A 25,860-nucleotide genomic window follows, 5' to 3' on the forward strand; every position below is an offset into this window, starting at 1 on the left:
TTGGAGCTGTGACTCTAAAAATTAAAAGACTTCCTTTTTTACTATCTGGCATTTGCCCACAGTCTCAAGGTGAACCACAGAGAACTTTGAGCAGATAGTTGAGCGTTCAATTGAATTTCAAAATTTATGTGCCTTGTTTTATAAAGGTAAGTATTGTCGAGTGTTATGTATCTTCATGAATTTGAAGACATCAAAATCATCCGGATCGACATCGAAAAGAAAATCCATTCCTCTTCAGGGAAAATAGTCCGGTGAATCAAACACAGATGAGTACGACGAGGCGGGAAACCATAATCGGGAAAACTCTGGGTCCTAGGCAAGGTAAAGGCTGATTCCCTCTGAGAACCGGCACAGGAAACAGGAAAAAGGAATAGGTGACTGAATCCAAGACTTTTTCAGAAACAGCACGCCCAAGAGTTTGGAGGACAAATGAGAGTGGTGGTGTTACAATCCAAATTCACTAAGTGAATTTGGAAAAATGCACGAATATTTACTGAAAAGAAAGGAACCGATCTTATCTCATTTATTTCGTGTCATTCGTGAGAAAGGTCGGTAGGAAAAGGCTGTTCGGTAAACAACCTGAAAAGTGCTTACAAAAACTGACACTTGAGGTTAAAAAAAAAAAGAGGATCAACCAATCGCTCATTTAATTTCCCGTATCGAACAACATCAAACTAACCTTAACCTTTTTTTTTTTTTTTTTTGCCGAAGATCTACCGCCGAGTTGGAGTTCCTCAGCTCGGGGGCAAGGAACCGCCTTTCGGCATTACATCTTGCTCCCGATCCAGCAAGCCCGATGCGGCACCGTAGCGTGCCTCCCGAGGTAGGCCAGCCCGGGCGCCTGCATCACGCCCGCTGGGGGTAGCCAGCACGGGGCTAAGGTTGGATTCAGCTAGGCGCGTCTACTTTTCTCAACCGGGCTTCGGACCGGCTACGGCAGTCGCCCCTGGTCGGGAGCCCCTCCCCGTAGGAGCGCGGGGTAGCACCCTTCCAAGGGATGTTAGATGTCAGGGAGTTCTGTCTGCTCTGTGGGTGTCGGCTCTGAGCCCTATCTTATTTATGCGCTTTCTCTTCGACTATGTAGGTCCCATGGGGGATAAACTGACTCCTGGGTATCTATAAGGCCCATTTACCACCACCTAGTGGGTTGGCTTTTGCTGAATAGATAAATAAATAAATAGTTAAAAAAGTGCTGTAGAATCACTGGAGTAAGGACTAATGTAAAATGTGTCAAATAGCTAAATAAAAATCGAATAGGATGAAAATCCTGTCAGTAATTAAAAATATCGTGTGTTAACATCGAATAGATAAAAAGTGATGTAAAATCACTGGGGTGTATGAAAGAAAGAAGAAGAAAACACATATCTAAAATATAATAACTAGGTAGGTAAAGTAGACTAGATTGTAGCTAAAATATCGTATGTAGATGTGGTAAATAGTTGTTTGTGGTCTCTTGTGCCTAGTACCCCTTGTTCCGGTCGCTTGCTTCTTTGGTGGAGATGAGCTCCATCATTTTCCCGGATATAGCTTTCCAGTTACCTTCTGTTTCTAACATGATGGTTATCATGTTGTCTGGGGTCAAAGTCGGTCCCTGGTACCCCCAGTTATCCTTTCTTATATCCTTCCAGTTCGGACATTCAAAAATAGTGTGTATTGGGCTGTCCACCGCCGTCTCCCTACAGTACTCGCATTTGGGGCTCCTTCTTCTCCCAAACTTGTGGAGGTATTCTCCAAACGCCCCGTGGCCTGTCAAGACTTGAGTGAGCGTATAACTCAGCTCTCCATGGTTTCGGTGGTACCATGGATCGATGTGTGGAATCAATCTTCTGGTCCACGCTCCCTTGCTTGTCTTCTCCCATTGGCTCTGCCATTACCGCAGAGTCGCGGCTCGTGCCTCCTTTTTTTCCTTCCTCTTGAGGCTTTCTCTTATCCTCTCGGTGAGTTGAGAGTCTTTCCTCAGGAGTTGTGAGTTATACAGCTCTCGCTGTTCTTGCGCTATGAGATATAGGGGCGGTTACCCTGCCAGCACCTCTGCGGCCACTGTGGAGGTCCTTCTATAGCCACTGATTATTCGTAGCGTCTCCATTCTAGATATTTTTTGTATCGCCCTGCGGTGTGTCTGTGTGTTCAGAGCCGTGGCCCAGACTTGTGCTCCATAGAGGGCGACTGACCGCCCTACAGCTGCGTATAGTTTCCTTCGGGGGGGGGGCGCGGCCCGCCCATGTTTGGCATTAGTCGACCCAAAATTGTTGCCGTAGTTACAGCCTTTGACACGGCGCCTTTTATATGCTCACCGTACGTGAGTCGCTTGTCTAGTCTTACGCCCAGGTATTTCAGTGTTTGGGCGTACTCAATCTGATGTCCTAGTACTCTAACCCTCGTGACTCCCTGGTACTTTTTCTTCTTGGTGAAGAGCACGGCCTCCGTTTTGTGTGGAGCTACCTCCAGGCCCTGTTCTCCTATCCACTTCACGTCCATATCCGTCGCCAGCCTTGCCCTCTCTGCCGCGGCTCGTGGTGTCTTTCCCACAGCCAGAATCATAGTATCGCCGGCGTAGCATGTAACGATAGTGCGCTTTGGCAGGTCCAGGCGCATTACCCCGTCGTACATTACGTTCCAGAGGAGCGGACCCAGCACAGATCCCTGGGGAACTCCTCTGGTAACGGTCCGCGCTATAGAATAATGTTCGGTTTCTATAGTGATCCACCGCTCCTGTAGGTAGTCGCTGACCAGCGCCATAAGGTATGCGGGTGTGTCGGCCCTGCAGATCGCCGCCATAATATTCAGCCATCCTGCGGTGTTGAACGCGTTTTTAATATCCAAACATACCGCACATGCGGACTCTTTCGTCCTTAGCGCCTCCGAGATGACGTCGGTCACAGCCCTAAGTCCGTCGGCGGTCGACTTGCCCTTCATGAAGCCGTACTGGTGCCCACTTAGTCCCCTGGCCTTACGCAGGTGGATCGTGAGCCTGTTAGCTATAATTTTCTCGTATAGCTTGCCCATGGTATTGAGGAGACAGATGGGTCTGTACTTGGTTGCTTCGTTCGTATCTTTCCGTGGCTTCGGGATGAGTATCAGTCGTGCGGCTTTCCATTCGATAGGGAAGTTCAGCTTCCTCATTAGTTCCGTATACAGGAATGGCAGAGCGTCCGGATACGCCTCCTGCAGGCCCTTCAGTGCCTCCATTGAAATACCATCCGGCCCGGGGGCCTTGCCCTGGTTGCATGTTTTTAGCGCCTCGATCACCTCAGGCACTGATACTCGCAGGGTCTTGGCATCGGTTTCCTCGACGACCCTGTCTATTTCTTTCAGGATGAGTTTTCGGTGGGTTTTTCCCGGTGGGAAAAGCTCTTCCACCGCCTTGACGGCGTCCTCCTTGTACGCTGGTGCCAGGGGGCCGGGTCCCGCTAATTTTCCCATAATGATTTTATATGACCTCCCCCACGGGTCTGCTTCCAATTGAGCGAGGAGCTCATTCCACGCCCTCTCTTTACTCTGGCGTATTAGTGTTTTAAGCTTTTTGCGCGCTTCTCTTAGTTCGGTGGTCAGTTTCTCAAAGAACGCCTCTGACTTCCTTCTCTTGCGCGTTCTTTGGAGTATTCTCCGCGCTCTCGTGCAGCTCGTGCGGGATTTCACGATGTCCCCGGTCCACCAGTATACGGGGGGCTTGCCCGAGCATCGGGTCCTTCTTTTTGCTACCCTGTTCAGGCTGTCCACTATCAGCCGGATGATCTGCCGTTGGAGCTCTGGTGCTCGGAGCTCCTGCCACTTGGTATTTATCCTCATTTGGACCATAGCGTTCCGGAGTTTTTCCTTTGATGTCGTCCTCATATTCCAGCCGGGTATGTCCCTCGGGCGATCGCATCCTGTATTCCCGTTACCGACCTTGACTGGCATTATTCTAAACTCGATTCTCCGGTGATCACTCATCGCCTCGATGTCCTCGATCACGCGCCATCCCGTTACTGTCTTGGCGACCGCCTGCATGGCAATAGTAATGTCTATTATAGACGCCGCCTCTTCTCTGTGGAAGGTGGGTATCTTTCCTACGTTAAGACACGACCAGCCGTACGTGTTCATGGTGTCCACGATCATGCTCCCCCTGGGGTTTTCCTTAGTCCCTCCCCATGCTTGGGCCCAGGCATTCAGGTCCACAGCTAGTATAATGCTGATTCCCTCCTTGCTTGCAGCTTCAGTGGTTTCGATCACTACCTCGTCCCAGTAGCTTACGAATTCTGCCATTCGTTTATTTAGAGGAAAGTACATCGACGTGATGCCCAAGGTTTTTCCTATTTTAACAATAACGTACCCCTTCCCGCTCCGGATTGTCTTGGCCTGGGTCCTTTTGTTTATGAGGATTATACCGGCACTAGCTTCATGGCATATCCTGGCACGAACTCCTGTCCCTATTCGGGACGGCAGTTCAGAGGCAATTATGATGTCGACGTTATTGTTCACCGCATCGGCAAGTATTAGGTCCAACTCCTGATGGCAGCGGTTCAAATTGGCCTGCCATATTTTCATAATGGGAGGACGATTGTTACCTGCCATTGATGAGGTCTTCCGCGTCCCTATGTCTGCCGGGGGTCTCTGCCCCCATGTCTCCGTTGCGAGTGCTGCTCCCGACTGGGGATCCAGCTGGCCCAGTTGCAGCAGGACTTCCTTGCTCAATTGGGGGCCTCCCTTCTCGTTGGTCCTTCCTGCGTGTCTTTGACGTATTTCCAGGTTTTAGCCTTCCGCGTTGTCTTGCAATGTGATCCGTCCTCCCACATCTGTCGCATTTGGTAGGACTAGTTTTGGTATCGGTGACCTTGGCCTTTGTCCAGCCAAACTAACCTTAACCTGTCAACGAACTTTCTGACCTTCGGAGAGCTACTAAAACGACGCCCTTGACTGATAAGGTGCTAAGCGTTGCAGATGAACGACTTTGGATTTGGTACAAGGGGAACGTCTAATTCTAAAAACAACATCGTTAATTCGATCAACAATAGAATAAGGACCTTCGCAATCACTCTGGAGTTTGGGACAACGCCCTTGTTGTCGACTAGGTTGAAATAACCAAACGGAATCTCCCTTTTAAAATTTTAAATTTCTAGCTCTGATGTCATAACGATCCTTAGTCTTATCGGAGATCATACGAATTCTTTCCCTAGCAAATTCATAAACCTCGTCCAATTTTTGACGGAAAACGGGATTAAAATACACCTGGGACGAAGCCACGGAAGGATTGACACCCTTTTCTAAATCTGACGGAAGTCGAAGATCCCGACCTGTCAACATCATAGCTGGAGAAAAACCGGTAGTGTCGTGAATTGCAGAGCGATACGATAAAAGAAATAAGGGAATCCACTCATCCCAATCTTTCTGATCCTGATCAACGAAAGAAGAAAGATAACGAAGAAGCCTCCTATTTAATCTTTCTACCATTCCATTAGACTGCGGATGCAAAGCGGTGGTACGAGTTTTTCTAATCCCTAGAATTTGGAGGAACTCCATCATCAAATTCGACTCAAAATTTCGACCCTGATCTGTGTGTAATTCAAGAGGAGCTCCGTAACGACAGACGAATTCATGAACGAAAGCTCGAGCAACGGTGCTAGCTTCTTGATTCGAAATTGGGACTACTTCTAACCACTTTGTAAAATAATCTGCTATCACCAGGGCAAACCGATTTCCTGACCTAGAAAGCGGAAAAGTGCCTAGGATATCCATTGCGACTCTTTCAAATGGAGCTCCTACGTTATATATTTAGAGAGAACTCTTCCCTTTTTCACGAGGTCCCTTCTTGGCTAAACAAACCGTGCAAGTTCTGCACCAATTTTCAACGTCGGCTCGACAGTGAGCCAAAAAGTACCTTTCTCTGATCCTACCTTAAGTCTTATTAGAAGCGAAATGGCTACCGGCAGGTGAATCATGAAAGCTTGACAAAATCTCGGCTATCTTTTCTCTAGGAACCAGAAGCTGCCAACGTACCGACCTGGAGTCAGGTGATTCCCATTTCCTATAAAGCAACTGATCGAGGAGAAACAAGGAGTCCCACTGCGCCCAGTAAATTTTCAAAGACTGACTCATAGAAGATACTTCTTCCCACTGAGGCCTGACTCCTGTTGATTTCCAATTCTGAATTGGGAAGAGATATGAATCTTTCTCCTCGGCGATGATCCAGTCTTCTTTATGTTCAACGAGAGAAATTTGACGAAAGTTAAGCGTGGGATCTTGCTGTTTATTTGAACGAGAGCACTGTTTGCAATTGTCCCCGCACGAACGACGAGAAAGTACATCAGCATTACCATGCAGAACTCCGGGACGGTGTTCAGTTTCGAAGTCATATTGACCTAACCTCTCCAACCATCGAGCTACTTGGCCTTCAGGTGATTTGAACGAAAGAAGCCTAGTTAAGAAACCATAAATTTGTCCGAATCAAAAATTTCTTTGCATCAAGATAATGATGGAAATGGCAAATAGATTTTACCATCGCTAATAACTTCCCACGGGTAACACAATAATTGCGTTCTGGTTTAGACAGAACCCGACTCAAATAACTGATAACGCGCTCTTGGTTATCCTGAATTTGAGACAAAAACCCCATCTATACCACAGAGAGAAGCGTCAGAATCTGCGATGAATTGAGAATAGGTGATGGGATAAGCTAATATCGGCGACGAAGTTAATAATTTTTTAAGGAGAACAAAGACTCCTTCGCATTCAGAAGTCCAATCGAAAACAACTTTAATCTCTGTAAGAGCATGGAGGCGTCTCGCTATGAAAGCAAAACCCTTAACAAAACGTCTGTAATAAGTACAAAGTCCTAAGAAACTTTAAACCTTTGCTTTTGAATCGGGACGAGGCCAATTCAAGACCTTTTCTATTTTAGAAGGATCTGTCTTAACACCTTCCACTGAAACGACGTGTCCGAGAAAAGTTACTTACCTTTTGAATAAAAGACATTTTTTGGGACTTATTTCAAGACCAGCTTGGAATAAACGACTAAAAACCTGCTCAAGATTTTCCAATTCTTCATCAAAAGTCTTACCAAACATAATGATGTCATCGAGATAACTCTTGCCAGTGAGACCTTGAAGGACGAATTCCATCACTCTTTCGAAGGTAGCTGGTGCATTACAAAGGCCAAAAGGCATGAATTTAAATTGCCAAAGTCCACCTAACTCTGTGACAAAAGCTGTTTTCGCTTTGTCTGACGGATTCATTTCGACTGGCCAATAACCACTCTGTAAATCAATCGTGGAGAACTAACGGGCAGCAGATATTAAATCAAGAGTATCTCCTATCTGAGGAAGCGGATATGCATCTTTCTTGGTGACTTCGTTCAACTTCCTATAATCTATACAAAACCTCTCGGAACCATCTTTTTTATTGACTACGACAATGAGAGAAGCCCACGGACTAGAAGACGGCTCAATAACATCTGCTGTTCTCATATCTTCTACTAATTTTTTAACTTCCCTGCGACCGTTTAAAGGAAGCCGTCTAGCTGCCCGTTGAATCGGAGCGTTATTCCCTACATTTATCGAATGCTTAGCTATGGTACATCTCCCGATGTCGGCAGAGTCTTTAGCGAAAGTCTCTTTGACATCGTTAGAAAGGCAAACAAGACTGTTAGTCTGAGAGATATCTTAATCTTCAGAAGACCTAGTAAAGAGTTCGAAACATGTTCTAAAACGCGCAAAGACGAGAGGGTTTCTTTCTGTTGAGAAGAGTTAATATACCTAGACGTTTCGAGGTTGATTTTACGGTAACCAGAACAGAGAGTGAAATCCCCAGTAGAAATCACGCAGTCGTGAGCGGAAACAAAATCTACCCCTAAGATGCCTTCATCTTCTATATCAGCTACTAGAACTTCATGTGGGGATTGAAGACAATCCGCTACTGTGACCTGCACGATTATCTTACCTACGACAGGGGCAGTGGCTCCGGTAGCGGAGAGAATAGACACAGAAGGATTAATTGGAGCAAGAGACGAAATCATATCAGGACGAACAACGGAAATTTTGGCTCCGGTATCTATCACCCAAAAACAACCTAGTCCGTTAACGGAACCTTTAGCATAAAGGCCGGTACGACGCAGGCCTCTAACCACGAACTGTAAAGCAATAGGGCTAAGGAACTTGGAAGAAACCGATGATATTCGCGCTTTCGAAACATCGGTAGCTAGTTTCCCGAATTCTAAGGAACAGAAGGTTGCGCTGCCCAAACCGGATTAGAGGGTGCTCTCTTGGAGGCATTATTGAGCCACGAATCTTGCGCAGTCTTCAACTGACGGTCGAGTTTGAAACAATTCTTCGCGATATGTCCCTTTTCGCGGCAAAACTGGCACTTTGAGACAGGCCGATTGGAGTTTGATCTCTTGTAACGAGAGAAGTTACTATTTTTCCTTCCTGGAGGAGAATCTAAACTAGGCTGATTGACTGAAGGACGGGATGAAAAATTTTCTGAAGGTTCAGCTTGGCTTAATCGATGAAGTTGACGCGAACCTGAATCCGCCTCGTTTATGGCTTCTAATTTTAAGCCCTTGATAATTGCTTCATGTAGAGAAGTTGGAGCTGCGAGCCTCAGATGATACCGAAGCTCCGGATTCCGAATTGCATTAATGAATTTCGCCCGAGCTATCTGTTCTCTAGCTTTTTCTGCACAATCGGTAAGGGAGTGTCGAGCGAGACGTTCGATGTCATTTCCGAGAGATGCTAAATCTTCCTTGGGTCCTTGACGTCTATTTTCAAACTGAGTGAAATAAAGTTTGGAAATATGTTCTTCGCCAAACCGAAGTTTAAGAGCCGCACGAATGCTGTCGAAATTTTCGGAATCCGAATCTGAAAGTGATCCAAAAACTACCAAGGCCGGACCGGACAAAGAAGCTGTCAAATCAGCTGCTTTCTGCGACGGACTCCAACCATTAACCTTACTCATCATGTTGAACTGACGTTCGTATAGATTCCAAGCAGACGAACCGTCATACGAACCGAGCTTCAAATTTGAATGTTTCGAGGGCAACTCTACAATACTCGCGGCAGGAATAGAGACCTGATGGAGTCCGAATGAGCTCTGAGTCTTCGGAGAGATAACATTGACAGTTCCACGCGATTTTAAAAAGGCCAAGAACTCTGACTGAATATCCACGCTAGGATAAGACGACGCGACAGGAGGCTCAACTACTTCCGAAATATCACGAGACGGAACATTGTGGCATTGCGGAAAAGAGCCAACCTGAGCTTGTCGCGAGACATGTGCAGGTGGAAAATTATTAGCAACAGGGTAAATTTCGCCTTCCCCGTAAATGGCGTCAGACCTTAATTGATCTGGAATTGAATGAATGGAGGTCCTCCTTGCTGGGACCGAGACCGAAGGAAGAGAAGTCCTTCTACCTGGGGATGGAACTGGGCGTATTGGGAATTCCTGCGGCCGCTCCTGTAGCCTCTGCACACCTTGCAGGATCCCAATCAGCGCCTGGGACATGATTTCCTGTTGTTGACGTTGTTGCGAGACGAGTTCGTGCAGAAGATTCTGCTGTTCTTGTTTCTGCAGTTGTTGCTGTTGTTGTTGCTGTTGTTGATGTTGTTGTTGCTGTTGTTGATGTTGTTGTTGCTGCTGTATCTGTCGCATCAGTAAATCTTAATTTCCCTGGATGTGCTCTGCCAAGAGAGCTAGTTGGGGCTGGGGCTGAACCTCAGCTTCCAAACGAGGATAAACGGGAGGAAACGCCGGTTCAAGGGAGCGTTGACAAGACGAAACGCGTCCGGCAGCTCGTCGTTCCGCGCGTGATGCTTTGGGAGATCTTCGAATTTTTTTTTCCGTTCTTATCACTCAAAATCCACTCAAAACTCAGCCGAGACACAGAAGTATCCCACTTCTGACACCAGTGTTACAACGCGGAAAATTAAGAAATGAAGAGGATTTATTTTGTGACGAAGCTCTCCTTTCAACGTGTCGAGATATACTGTTTTTACAATAATGTTGGTTGACGTAACAACCTTATTCTTTTGAAAGACATAAGAGGTTTATGAACGTCTTTCAACTATGATGACTACTAGATCATTAAAAAGGGGGCAAAACGGGTGATTTCACCCTTTGTAACAATATATTATCCAAATATTATTAAAATAACATCACATTTTGGAAGTAGCGTAAACGATCGAATTCAGCTAGTTCCACAGATGCTCTGTATTGAAATATGAATTTGTCCGTCGAAGTTATCTGTGTTAAAATCCAGATACTTTATGACTACACCTTCTTTGGTTTCCCTTTTACAACATTGATTCATTTCATAATCAATCGTTCAAAGAATATATGTTATCTTCTACCAATCAAAATCATCTTGAACCATTTATTTCGCACGATGCCTATCCTACCTCATTATAAATCAGCCTCAACCATTCAAACAACTCTCCCAGACCTGTATAGGACTAGGCAACAACATATCCACATTAGCGGCTTATCGAGAGGTAAGTTTCTCTTAGTGTTAATTTTTATTCATCGTTCCTATGTGGGAGCATCTTTTATCATTCATAATCATCAAATACCACCGCTCTGTACACTCTCACCCCCACGGAACACCGCATACATTCGATTCGCCATGTTTCTGAACAAGGTCGATCACATCCACCAACTGTTGGGAGACCTCGGCAGAGCTAACGATGAGGGGTGTTATTCGGAACAGGATTGGTGTGTAGCACTACATTAAAATAAAATTCTAGTTGCTTCCATACTTTCTCCGTATCCATTTTGAATAGGTGAAAACTTTTTTTTGGGTTACAGATTTATGATGTATATAAATGATGAGTGCAGCAGCATCAACTTTCTTTCGATTAGGTTTGCTCTTTTGACAGATTTTTCACCGCGGATATACTATGAATTTTTTGAAAAATGTCATCTCATTCTGCTCGAGACCTTCCTTCAATTGATGATGATGACTGTTCGATCGTTAATTGGGGTGAGGATGAGAAGGTGGAGGAAGAAATAATTATCGGCTTTTCCGAAGCAACGTCTGAGTTCTCGCTGCAGGAGTTTTGGCAACTCGTTCAGGACGCGCGGGCTGCTCGAGTGAGGCCAAACATCCTACATTATATAAATTATAGTCATATATCTATAGAAGTTATTATAGAATAATGGTAGAATAAAACTGTTGTCATAATGTTGGATATTGAAAATAATGATGATGATGATGATGGTGTTGATGACAGTGAACATGATAATGAGGATTATTCTGAAGAATAAAATTCATAATCGCTCATCGTGTATTTTACTGTAAATAAAATTCATGATATTTTTACAATTTTCCATTAAATAAATTTATATTACAAGACCTGATCAAACTTATAGAGATATATGCATAATTGTATCAACTTCTATTCATTCCAGATACGTAAATAATTTCATTCAATATTTAATTTGTGATTCTATGTATAAACTGGGATATAATTGTAATAAATTCTACCTTTTAGATGCGTAAATAATTTTATTGAATATTCCATTCCAATTCTATAAGTAAACTCTAATATAATTGTCATGAATTCTACTGGTATTTTTGTGCATATTGCGAACATTTCTTAGACAGCCGGTTGCTTTCCCGACAGTCTTTTACTAGAGAATTCAGTCCATCCACTATATCGTCATTGGGTCCTGCTCTGCGCTTCTGGATCTTTTTAATGCGGTTAACGACCGCGTTAACGCTGAAGTTAGCGACCCTAGCCGAGTCCATAGCAACCACATAATTTTCAACCGGTCTAGATAGCGAGCGATAATTGGCAACAGATTGTCGCGAGGCTAGTGCTTGTAGCCAATGAGAGCCCACTATTCCGTACCAATTCGCGTATGTGCGTAACGACTCTAGCGGCATTTCTACATTCTATGGTGAGTTTAAAGAGATATTACCGCGTCCTTTTCATGTTTGAAATCTTTTTAAATAAACCAACAAGATAATGAGGCGAGTACAGATTTTTACAGTATAAACGAACTTCTTTTAATTCATCAAAGAAGATCTTCATCATTATACGTAGGTATAAGTATGTATGAATGATTGATGCTGTATGAATTGTTCAATTTTTGGCGTCGTTTTTTCAACGCTTTTTTAATAAGTTTCATAAAATACAACACACAAATTATTAATGTGAATATACGAGGGATTCTCCGTCAACTCGGCCACTTTTTTTTTACTATCTCAGATTTGCCCCATAATTGGTTATATCAAAGTACTACTGAAAGGCACTCTATGTGAATTTTTTCAGATTTTTTAATTCATTATCTGAGAAATTGCTTTTTTTCAAATGAATATATCTCGGAAACTTGAAGTAACTGAATAAAAATGACTCTACATAAGCGTTGTAGTTTTTTGTTAGCTTTCGAGAGAAATTTTTGAAAAAACTTTCACGTTCCGGTAACGCTGATTTTTCACCAAAAAAGGAATGATTTATTTTTTTTATTCAAAAAGGAACCTTTTTTTCGCTGAAAAAATTACAGAGTCTTCCAATATGTGTGACGATATCGCCAAAAAATCGCCAGAGTAGCACGGATCGAGGTTCTAGGGTCTGTTCTATCTACCTATCTTCTAGGTTCTATCTACAAATTAATTTTTTTATACCGGAACTTCGACCGAATCTGTGTGGCTTCATTTTTTTCACCCCAGAACAGAGGGGGGATTCCCTAAGCTTATCTCTAACGGTATTAATTTCAAAATGTCCAGGTGGCGAACTGCTCTCCACCATAATGTTCACAAATTTCAAAGGTCGTTACTCAATCTCGAGATTAGTGACTCTCATGCTGCCATGAGTAAATATTAAAATATTTTGCTAGCGCTTGGGAACGATAGTTTGATGGAATTACCTGTCGAGATATCACAAAAATTTTTTGACACACAACACTTGAAATTGGAATCGGCTTTCAATGTTCACCAGGCTTCTCACATCAAAAAGCTAGCTAATCTTATTGAGAACAAAAAAAGACCTACTTCTAATACAATTGACTCGACATTAGAAAATTGGATTGTGAACCTTAGGAGTACGGAAATTCCTGTTAATGTTGCTGACGTGCTCAAAATGGGACCCAAATATGGCATTCCTTTTGAGCCCCACCGCATTCCAACCAAAAAACTTATCGCTGATTTTAAATCCAAGATCTCTTCGATTTCCTCTGACCGCCGCAATATGGCTCGGCTAGATTTTACAAACGCCTTGAAAAAGTTTATTAACACTCCTTCTCTCATTTACGTTGACAAGTATATCTTTGACAAGATTAAAGAAACTAAGATCTTTCATAAACATAACCAGGATTTACTTTTCTTGAAGGCAGACAAGGGCAATACGATTGTTGTTATGAACAATCAAATGTATGAGGAAAAAATGTTACATCAACTCTCTAACAAACACCTACAAAGTTGTTAGATTTGATCTTACTCGTAACCTGCGACAGGAAGTTAAAAAATTAACAATGGATTGGACCAAAAGTCAACTCATTTCTGACCAACTCGGACGGCAAATTGCAAAAACTGATTGCTTACCACCTAGAGCCTACGGGCTACCGAAAATTCATAAACCGGATACACCGGTGAGAATTATAGTTTCTTTCACAGACAGTCTTACCATCAATCTAGCTCGCTTCCTTAGTAAATGGATTGGTAACAACATTGTCCCTCCTTTGTCACGTGTCAGAGACAATTTTTTTCTGGTTAAAGCGATCATGAACTTTCGTCTCCCACCTGATCATGTGTTGGTTTCGCTGGATGTTGTGTCATTGTTTACCAATGTTCCACAAGATCTAGCAATCAACGCGGTAAAGCAGCGTTGGCATCAGTTGGTGGACAAGATTCCTGTCCCACTCAATGAACTCATAAAAGCATTACACATCTGTTTTAAGGCTGCCATTTTTAAATTCAATAAGAACAACTATGCTCAAACTTATGGTTTATCGATGGGCTCGCCTCTCTCTCCAATTTTGTCGGATTTGGTTTTGGATGATCTCGAACAATATTGTCTCAACAAACTGGACTTCAAGCCTCCTTTCTATTTCAGATTTGTAGATGACATAATCACAGCTGTCCCTTCCGATAAAGTTGACGAAATGCTATCTGTCTTCAACCGATTCCATTCGAGATTACAATTCACCTCTGAAATGGAGTATAATCATCGAATTAGCTTTTTGGATGTTCTGATCATTAACGATAACCAGCTCATGAAAACTGACTGGTTCCATAAGGCTACCTGGTCACAAAGGTACTTAAATTTTCATTCTCACCATCCCCGATCTTACAAAATTAGAACGATTTATTGATTGGTTGATAGAGCGATTCGACTTTCAAGTATAGAATTTCATAATAAAAATATGTCCTTGATTCATCAGGTACTACGTAAAAACGACTATCCAACTCGTCTGCTCAACAAACATATACAGGTCAAATACGATTCCATTCTGTCATCGATCAGTTCCAACAATAATAATGATGCATCTGGTGCACAAATTAATCAAAAAAACTTTGTTTCCATCCCATACGTTGCGGGTTTGTTTGAGTCACTCAACAGAATATTCTCTAAGTATAAAATCCAATTTGTGAGTAAAAGTGCACATGATCTATCCTCTATGTTTGACTCTGGTAAGGACCCTTCACCCCTGCGTATGCGTTCTTGTGTAGTCTACAAAATTCCCTGCAATCAATGCAACATGTCCTCCATAGGTCACACAAGTAGGCAACTACACACCAGGATAACTCAACATAAACGTAATATCCATGAACATGAGGATAATTATACTGCACTGACTAGGCATGCCATTGATTTTGACCATTCATTCAATTATTTTCAAGCCAGCATTATAGACGTTGAACCATTGTATTACAATAGGTTATTGTTAGAAATGTGCAATATTGTTGCACATCCCAATTCTGTCAATCGAAGACAAGATATTGAACATCTGAGTACTATTTAGGCCTCTGTGATACACCCATCGTAACTATCTATTACCGACTGAGTTTGCTCTCGATTTCACCTTCTTAACATTTTCTGATTTCTATTTAACCCGTTGACTCTGTGCTTGCTCTGATAATGACTGATATCGGTCTCCCCCCACTACACACTGGACGTTCCACACGTTCAAAAGTGCTCCAGACTCAAAAGCTATAACGGTCGTTGTGTGTTTTTATTCAATCAATAACCAGGATAAATGCTTGGGAGTTTCGTATCGCTGTCGTAGCGTTTTTTTTTTTTTTTTTTTTGTTAAATGAACTTTTGCGTTTCACTCGGTTATTCTAACACGCATTCACTACATACTAGTTGGTTCCTCGTCTTCGTTATTTGAAAGTGTCAGTTCATCATCAGGTACTTCTTCTCATTAATATTAGCACAAATATCCCTGCTTATTATCTAAACCTTTGACATTCAATTTTGTTATAACTTAGTTGTCCATTATTTTATAATTTCTGTTTGTGACAGATGTTCTAAATGAATTGTTCTCAGGGCTGAAACATTAACACAAAAAAAAGTGTTTTGATGTTCACGACCTTCATATCCAAGAATAATATTATTCAACAATTCACCAAGGTCAAGAAAAATCGTCTTCAGTTTCGACTATCCTTTGCGATCAGAGTCTATCTTTTTTTTCACACTACGAAAACGCTTGATCGAATCATCGGAGATTCGTTAATGCGCGAACAGTTTTGACAACCTGGGCCAGCACCTTTTATTTCCCTGGTGCATGTTTATTCACAATTACATTACTGACTACAAGTCTATTAGTGGCACTTAGTCAAAGCAGTGATATTGAAAACAGCTACAATATTTCTCCAGTTGAGTAATAGCGATCGCGACACACTATTATTGCAAGTTTTTGAGTGTACTTTGATCCTAAAGCAGCACTCTGCATCTCTAAGAAAAAAAATATATCTTTCACGTGACCAGGATGCAAACTTGCTATCGTTGCTATGGACGAGTGGGTAAAATAGTGCATGAGACTGTCGATAAAACACGTTAGACCTCATCATCGAATATTGATAGGTTAAGACACGGACAATAAGGTACAGCAGAGCAGTTGATCTTTATTGATGAACAACAACAGAGTAGCCTTCGAGCAGTGAAAATCCAAGTAAATGGTAAGGCAATCTGACTTTTGACGGGTGATCAGTCACCTAAAGAAACAACATCTAGTTGCAACATCAAAAACGATTCAAAATTAATTGGCAATAAAGCCTAACGGGCACGGACGGTTAAGTAACAACTGGTAATGAAAGAGTCATCATTACGGCAGAGCTGACACAGTCGCTAAACCAATCGTCAGTAGAGTGGAAATCTTTAGTACAGCAGGGCAGGTATGGTTCATAATGGAGGAATCCGAAGCTTATATTATCTGATTCGACCATAAGTCAGATCGGCAGGTCTGTAGAGGAAATATCTACCAGCTAATTGATGCAATTGTTTTGATACGCAAACAACACTTTTTCGTGTTGGAAATATGGGTACATTCTTCCAGCTCGTTCACGAAATTGGATACTAATGGTGAATGAAAATTTTGCTCCTGCTTAATTTTTTCTATTCCTGTAATCTTACACCCAATTAGATGGTTAAGTTTCTCTGAGCATTACCTCAGATTCCTTGGTGAAAATTTTCACTTTTCACGCGGATAACGCCACGGGAATATTTTGTCGAAATCGGCAGGATGCGTTTACCATCAGTTTCAATATAATTAGTATCTTCTATTGTCTAGAACTCTTTGATGACTTGAATGGCATTCGAAATTTTCAGACGTTTGTGAAAGGTGAACAATTTCACTTCATCCAGTTGCAAATATATAAAAATAAAAAAAAATAAATAAAAAAATGGAGTTTAATATGCTTTGAGTTCAAAATTGAATATGATGAAGTTCTCACGAGTTTTAAATTTTTCGAAAACATGTCTATCAAGGATGTGAGTTAATGAATAACATTCCCTACTAACACACAAATGTTCGAGGCCACACCTAAGATAACAGAATTCATGCTTCGGATTTTCTTCTACTATCGTAATGGAATTCAGATTAATTTGATTTTTGCAGAGACATGGATGCCTTTATCTACGATGGAACCGTACTTGACTATCTGGTAGCACAGGATGAAGATTGTAGACTTCTCACCGTCGGTTCCTGGTATGCCATGACAGGATACGGCATCGCTTTTCCAAGGAACTCAAAATATGTACAAATGTTCAACAAAAGGCTCCTGGACTACAGAGAAAACGGTAATTGAATAGAGTATGATAAATAACGATATTCTAATTCACATAAATCAATATGAAACGACGCCAAGTATTCGTCAGTCAGTACTTTGACGACGTACAGTTCATTGAAAATGATCAATATTTCAAGTGTATAAGAGTAATTTTGACTTCATTATCTGACTTATACTGTGACGGGACGCCTCGGCGGCGTGCTGGTACCTGATGGTCAACTCGAGTTTCCAATATTATGCTTAACAATGACAAGCCCAAAAACTCGCGACACACTCGGTAAACCCCGCCATGTACCAGTAAACCAATCAAATCACGCGATTTACCATGCACCCTCTTCAAGGGGCACGGCCAATCACTATTCCCGAAACCTGTGAAACTGGACGACTAGTAGGTATAAAAGTCAGGGACAAGCGTGATTCGACATCTATTTGTCCATTCATCAGCTATCGAATAACAGGCCGAGTAGATCACTAATTCGTCCGACTCAGGACACATCCGCATATCTGTTTCGCGGAGCACCACATCCCATTGAGGGACCAGCAGTCGATTCAACTCACGATCCCACAACGTGGACTTATCACTGCGAGAGCCCTCGAACACCACTCTGAATCGAAGAAGGGATTCAACGTACTTAACGATTTTCGTCTCTTTCATTAAAAGTCGTCAGGTACTAGGGAGCCATATCTGAACTAATCCCAGCATTGCGTCTGACGTCTAAACTCAGATACGGTGATCATTGCAGAATCCTCTGACCCATAGGTAGGGCCCATAAACCTATAAAAAGCCTCCTGCACTGCGACAGGATGTCTTGATATGGGCGAAGGCATAATTGCGTAGAATTCTCGTCCTTCTGACCACCACTCTATGACATCAACGATATTCTGTCTTGCCGTCTGCAAAACAGATCAATATCAATACCAAATAATAACTTGTCAATGACGATTTCCCATCGTTACACACCGTCCTTCTGACCACCACGCTATCTCGTCAACAATATTCTGTCTTGCCGTGCGCAAAACAAATATTATCAAACCAAAGAAGAAAAACCAATTCCTTCCTACCTCTCAACAATATTTCTTAACGAGTAAGAATTTCTTCTCTGCATGCACGATGTAAGGAGACTGTAGTGTGTAGATGTTTATGTTTACCCCTTTCAATCCTTTGCTTCCGATGAGAAGCCCGTAAGACAGCAATGCCGTCTAATAAATGAGATGCGGGTGTGCAAATCATTAATCTACGAAAGAATTTTGTTGAGAATATGTAAATTTGAACAACTGGTGAATTTGAAAAATTAACGACGGAGCCAGGAATCGAACCTGGAATCTAGCGATGCTTTACCGGAGACTTACTCCACTAGACCACCTAGCCGCCCTGACTCTGTTGTCTTTAATTTCTCTCATAACCAGTGAGTTCAAATCTGTTTTCATGTGCCCGATTTGTATGAGTAAGAATTTCTCTGCATGCACGATGTAAGGAGACTGTAGTGTGTAGATGTTTATGTTTACCCCTTTCAATCCTTTGCTTCCGATGAGAAGCCCGTAAGACAGCAATGCCGTCTAATAAATGAGATGCGGGTGTGCAAATCATTAATCTACGAGAGAATTTTGTTGAGAATATGTAAATTTGAACAACTGGTGAATTTGAAAAATTAACGACGGAGCCAGGAATCGAACCTGGAAGCTAGCGATGCTTTACCGGAGACTTACTCCACTAGACCACCTAGCCGCCCTGACTCTGTTGTCTTTAATTTCTCTCATAACCAGTGAGTTCAAATTTGTTTTCATGTGCCCGATTTGTATGAGTAAGAATTTCTTCTCTGCATGCACGATGTAAGGAGACTGTAGTGTGTAGATGTTTATGTTTACCCCTTTCAATCCTTTGCTTCCGATGAGAAGCCCGTAAGACAGCAATGCCGTCTAATAAATGAGATGCGGGTGTGCAAATTATTAATCTACGAGAGAATTTTGTTGAGAATATGTATATTTAAACAACTGGTGAATTTGAAAAATTAACGACGGAGCCAGGAATCGAACCTGGAATCTAGCGATGCTTTACCGGAGACTTACTCCACTAGACCACCTAGCCGCCCTGACTCTGTTGTCTTTAATTTCTCTCATAACCAGTCAGTTCAAATTTGTTTTCATGTGCCCGATTTGTATGAGTAAGAATTTCTTCTCTGCATGCACGATGTATAGAGACTGTAGTGTAGACTGTAGTCACTACAGTCTCCTTACATCGTAAGGTACAGAGACTGTAGTGTAGACTGTAGTCACTACAGTCTCCTTACATCGTGCATGCAGAGAAGAAATTCTTACTCATACAAATCGGGCACATGAAAACAAATTTGAACTCACTGGTTATGAGAGAAATTAAAGACAACAGAGTCAGGGCGGCTAGGTGGTCTAGTGGAGTAAGTCTCCGGTAAAGCATCGCTAGATTCCAGGTTCGATTCCTGGCTCCGTCGTTAATTTTTCAAATTCACCAGTTGTTCAAATTTACATATTCTCAATATTTCTTAACACTATAAGGAAATCAAATTCACGACATTCTTTCCTGTCAGAAACCCCACTTCTTGGGGATGTAACATAATCAATACTCATAGATATCTTCTCAGGAAACAAATTTCTCGCGTCACGAGTAAATCGCTCGTTGCGATTATTCTGTGGATTGCCTTACAACCACAGAACAAGTTTGACCCTCAACCGTTCGTAAGGCCTGTGATGATGGGTTTATTCCACTCGTGCCATAGGACATGAGAGTGATGAAACGACTTCTGAGGCTTTTTCGAAAACCTACTTAAAATGGTCAAACTCTAGCAACCTCTTCCAGGAGGTCACCGAAGAATTAACAAGTAATTATTTTCAACTTTCCTTTCATGTCCAGAGACCGAATCCTGCCGTTCCGATCACGAGACAGGAAATTCCTAAAACTATTACGATATTCGAGTATGTGCAAAACCACAGCGCTATCTTTCATATTACTTATGGAATCCTCGAGGTATTCCGCGGATAAATAAATTCGAATCGTTTCATTGGCGACCGTAACAGGACGCGAAACGTTTCATTGGCGACCGTGACAGAACTAGAAACGTTTCAATGCATGCATCGGAAGGGATTTCTCGACCGTACGTAGAGCGTTCTAGGTGTGTGTGAATGAATACAGGATGGTCCATTTAACTTTTTCATCTCAAATAACTTGGTTATTATCGATTGTGCCAAAAGTGTCGTATGAAAAAGTTGTTGCATTTGAAAAGGGGAAAATGAGTTTTGGAAGTAAATGTCATCTGAAGGTCAAAACCAAGTTATTTGAGATGAAAGAGTTCAATGGACCACCCTATATATATATGTATCCTATCAGGATTACGTATACATAATGTCTAACATCAGGGTACCCTGTAATTGGGCCACTCGGTTAACTCGTGATTTCTTGGTGAAAGCCGTTCAGCTTGCCATAACCGCATTTAGGGATGAGAACAGAAATGATATACTTATGTTACGTGGGGGTGGACGTGTGCAGAGCGGTGGTGTTCAATGATTACGAATAATCAAAGATACTCCCACGTGACGACAATGAATAAAAATTAAAACTAAAAGAGACTTACCTCTTGATAAGCCGGTAATGTGGGTACGTTATTGCTTAGTCCTATACAGGTCTGTGATAGTTGTTTAAATGGATCAGGCGAATTTATAATAAAATGGGATAGGTTATCGTTCAAAATGAATGGTTGAATATGATTTTGATTGGTAGAAAATAACGTATATTCTTTAAACGATTATTATGAAATGAATGAATGGTATAGAAAAAAAACCAAAGAAAGTATAATCATAAAGTGTCTGAATTTAAACATAGATAACGTCGCCGGACGAATTCATCTTCAACTACAGAGAAGCTGTAGAACTAGTTGAATTCAACCGTTTACGTTTCTTTTAAAACGTAGGGTTATTTCAATAATATATGGATGATATATAACTAAACATAATGCTTGTTAAAGACATCTATCCTAAACGACTATTATTTCTACTTCTGGTCGGTTATTATTATATGGTATCTCTTTTTTAGATTGAATGTAACTTATGTTAAAAGTCCAATCCTAACGCTATCAATCAGTCGATCCGCAGGATTATATGCGTTACTTAGCTCTGATTTGAGCCTGCAAAAATATGGTTTGGGGGGCTGACATGAAGACAGGAGAGTGTCTCTCCTAATAACCAAGGGTCTGTCTGCATATAACCATCTGCAGCTAGGCGCCAATTCTATCTTGCTCAATTTTCCTATGGAACTCTATGTGAAAGTTTATATTGATATTCTCAGAAAACAATACTGATCGTTCTACAGTGGCTAGTGAGGCTTGCCACTCGTTTTTGTCAAATAAGACGTTATGCAAAATTTGGAATGATGTTAAAGAAGACAACTCGACTTAACTTATCCTTAGATGCGAAGTTCGGCGAGATTCAGAGCCGTCGGTCGTGTAGGTCGGTGTCCGTAGAATTCTGGGCAGAGCCTCACCTTGAGATCGAAAAGGTTGATGAATCCAAACGATGATGAACGTCGGGCACTTAGCTTTGTGAATTTCGAATGATACTCTACTATCGAAAGCTATTGTTTGAAAAAATCAATTTGTATCACTCACGGTATATATTTGCGATGTATTCGTGACCAAGGAAGTAGATTGAACCATGTTTCGTCAAAAACCGGTCAGTTTTGTAATTTGTTCATTTGATTAAAGAACATGTTTCCGACGATTCGGCCGGTCCCCGCCGACCATCTTCAAGCTACAATTTATTATAAAAATGTTTAAGAGGACATTCTAATTCATCTTACGGAAACTATGTTAGTAAGAATAGTTACTGTTTTGCGTTATCGTTAATTGAAACTGATCTATATGTCACATGGTGAGGTGACGTTTGGAGGTTATGTGTGAACTAATTTGCGGTCAAACGTACATAGTACGAATTATGAGTTAAATTTGCAATATTTAGCCATTAAAGGGTCAATAACATAAGCAAGTTTTGAATTAATCAGAGTTCGAACAAAATGTAGACGGATTTCTCATAAGGTTAGATCAGCAAACTTATTGGAAACAGAATCAATGAAAATTCTCATGAATCATATTTTCAAAAAACGTCTAAAGTAAGACAAACAAAAGAATTTTTGAAACAACATAATAACCTGGTTGTCACAAACGCCGACAAAGGAAATATAACAGTCGTTATGGACAAGACGGATTTCGAACAAAAATGCCAACATATTCTGAATGATTCCAGTACATACACGCTTATCTCTCGTGATCCCACCAATAAGATACAAAAACAATCCAATGATATGATAAACCTATTGCAACAGAAAAAATTTATAGACTTAAACACGGCTAAAAATCTCAAAACACAACTCTCTGCCTCCTAAGATATATTTTCTACCGAAAATACACAAAATCAATGTACCTCTCAGATCAATTGTTTGCAATATCAATTCACTCACTTATAAAATTTCCAGATTTTGTTCTAGTGTACTTTCTAACATCGCAGGGAAATCAGACTATCACATAAAGGACGCATCGTCCTTTGTAAAAAAAATCAGAGATACACCAATACCTAAAGAACACCTACTGATCTCCGTAGATGTCAAATCACTGTTTACTAATATTCCAACAAAACTAGCAATGTCTATAATTAGCAAAAATTGGCCTAGATTGAAATCACACACTAACATCAGCAAAAAGGAATTTCTGGCAGCCACAAAACTATGTCTAGACTCATGTTATTTCTCCTACCAAGAAAAATTTTACAAAGAAATTTTCGATGTAGCGATGGGCTCGCCAATTAGCTCAGTTGTAGCAAATTTAGTACTGGAACATTTTGAACAAAAAATTATCTCACAGCTTCCTTTCAGTCTCTCTTTCTACTACCGCTACGTGGATGATATTATAACTTGTGTACATAAGAATAACGTAGAACTCCTTCTAAACAAATTTAACAACTTTCACACTCGCATACAGTTCACTGTTGAGATGAAAAAAGATGGAAAAATCAGTTTTATGGACACTTGGGTTATGAACCAAAATAACATAGTAATTTTAGATTGGCACCATAAACAAACTTGGTGTGAGAGGTATATTCATTTTCTTTCAGATTATCCTATCAAACATAAAAAATCTGTAGCCATAGCTTTGTTTGATCGTTGTCTTAAAATATCTAATCCTCAATTTCTCAAAAAAAATCTAAAACTCGTTGAAACAAGTCTTACTGCGAATGGCTACCCTCTAAAATTCATTAATAATATAAAAAAGTATACAGTAGATAAAATGTACAACTCTATCGATTGGAAAACAAACTCTAACAATCCAAAAAATGATAATGACAAACACAAAAACACCATTTCTATACCATACATTGAAGGTCTGTCCAGCCAAATTAAAAAAGTTTTGAAAATTGAGGGCATCGATATTACCTTTAGAATTAATGATACTACCAAAGGTTTATTTTCTCAGTTGAAATCTGTAACTCCTAACCTGGATAAAATCAACTCTGTTTATAAAATACAATGTATGGACTGTAGCAAAAGTTATATTGGACAGACGTCACAACATTTGAAGAATAAAATTTATGGTCATCGTTCACACATCAAATGCCATGAAACAGATAGATGCGCTCTAGCTGCACACACTTTAAATCTGGGACATCATTTCGATTTCAATAACTCTATAACTTTGGCTACAGAACCACATGGGTATAAGCGTAGCATTAAGGAAATGAACCAAATTTGTAAGAACAAAAGTATGAATAAGCGCACAGATATTCAACAACTTAGTCATCTGTAGTCTAACATTCTCTAGTTTCAAAAATTGGCGCCATGATTACGTTGAATCAGTTTCAAATCCATACTTTCCGAACACAGATCAATATCACACCTCATTACCATAGGTCGTTGATCGAGTTCCGCTAATAATCACTTCCGTCCAAAATGCCGTACTGATAACACCCAAGCAGGCACTCGTTGTCAATTTTGTGAGTAATCCGTCTACATTTTGTTCGATCTCTGCTTAATTAATTCAAAACTCACTCACGTTATTTACCCTTTAATCGCTAAATGTTGCAAATTTAACTTAAAATTCGTACTGTGTATGTTTAACCGCAAATTAGTTCACACATAAACTCAAAACGTCACCTCACCATGTGACATATAGATTAGTTTCAATTAACGATAAGGCAAAACAGTAACTATTCTTACTAACATAGTTTCTGTAAGATGAATTAGAATGCATGTCCTCTTAAATATTTCTATAATATATTATAGCCTGAAGATGGTCAGCGGGGCCCGGCTAAAACGTCGGAAACATGTTCTTTAATCAAATAAACAAATTACAAAACTGACCGGATTTCGACTAAACATGGTTCAATCACGGTATATATATATGGGTCATTCCACCAATTATTGAGTGAAGTTGTGCCGGGGAGTCTGAACTTTACATAACAAAAAATTTTATTGAAAATCACATAACAAAGAGAGCTCTCATGATTTTTTTCAAATTTTTTCGTCCCACCCTTTCGAAGGTACAGTAGATCGAAAATTGCAAGATTTGCAATTCTTGACTTTACATATTAAGAATATCAACCCCTTGTAAAATTTCTAAAAATAAATGAAATTATGATTTTTGTGTAAAAAGGTCTCAGCTTTCTGAAAAAAATATTTTCAATATCCTCCAGTGTCGGGAAAACCCTGAAAATGAGGTCGAAAACTAAAAACCGCTTTTTCTACCAACGTATCATTTTTTATATTTTTTAAAATATTTTTTTTGAAAAGTTCAGACTTTTTTACATGGATGATGTATTTTTTTATTTTGGGATTATTTAAAAATAACCCATAGCAAAATAAAGTTGAAAGTTCTGTGATGAATTGCCGATCTGTATTGTGCTGCTGTCACGGTCGTCGCACGGACTATCTAATGAAGTTTGAAAATGTCTGTACAAAACATGATATTTAGCGATTATATAGTGAATATATATGTTCAAGTGTGAAGTGGGTAAAAAATAAAAATTATTTCACAAAAGAGTTATGACAAGGGTCAAATCTTTATTATTTGAACTCTTTTTGTCACTAATGACATAGAAACATTTCTTACAGTAGCAGAACCATGATTCTCGGCATCAGGGATAATACAATGCATGGATTGCGTCTTTTTTACAGCTACAGCATTTGCAAATCTTGAATTTAGCTGGGCTGCGCGTACTTCGTATTTCTCATTTGAAATGAAAGTGAAATCAACGTTTTTGAATGACTCACATGCCCAGTCATACAATGCCAAGGATGATAAAATTTCGTTTCTCGTGCCCATTTGAGGAGATACCCTTGCAGTGAGACGTTTGATCGGGCCTGCTAACCCATCACATGGTCCTTTACAATGGGATGTAACAATGAAATGCCATTTAGCCTCTAGCCCAAAACTATTTACGTGGTAGCACAAATTGATGGATGCCGATTTGTTCTTGAACTGTTGTGGTGCTCCATCCGAAAAATAACACATCTTCGAAACATTCTGGAATTTTTGTTGATAGTTATCGTGCGACGACCGTGACGGCAGCATAATACAGATCGGCAATTCATCACAAAACTTTTAACTTTATTTTTCTATGGTTTATTTTTAGATAATCCCAAAATAAAA

At 40.7% G+C, this 25,860-nt stretch overlaps 1 protein-coding gene across 1 annotated transcript in view; it reads left to right on the forward strand.

The window, feature by feature from the left end:
• Positions 1 to 25,860, forward strand: part of LOC124178533 (glutamate receptor ionotropic, NMDA 2B) — a 2,057,245-nt gene that overhangs the window by 1,418,635 nt on the left and 612,750 nt on the right. The window contains exon 14 of the mRNA XM_046561964.1: positions 17,029 to 17,210. Coding sequence (XP_046417920.1) covers positions 17,029 to 17,210 — 182 coding nt within the window. The remainder of the gene's footprint in view (positions 1 to 17,028; positions 17,211 to 25,860) is intronic.

The sequence above is a fragment of the Neodiprion fabricii genome, chromosome 3 (genome assembly GCF_021155785.1).
Source record: "Neodiprion fabricii isolate iyNeoFabr1 chromosome 3, iyNeoFabr1.1, whole genome shotgun sequence".
Classification (NCBI taxonomy): domain Eukaryota; kingdom Metazoa; phylum Arthropoda; class Insecta; order Hymenoptera; family Diprionidae; genus Neodiprion; species Neodiprion fabricii.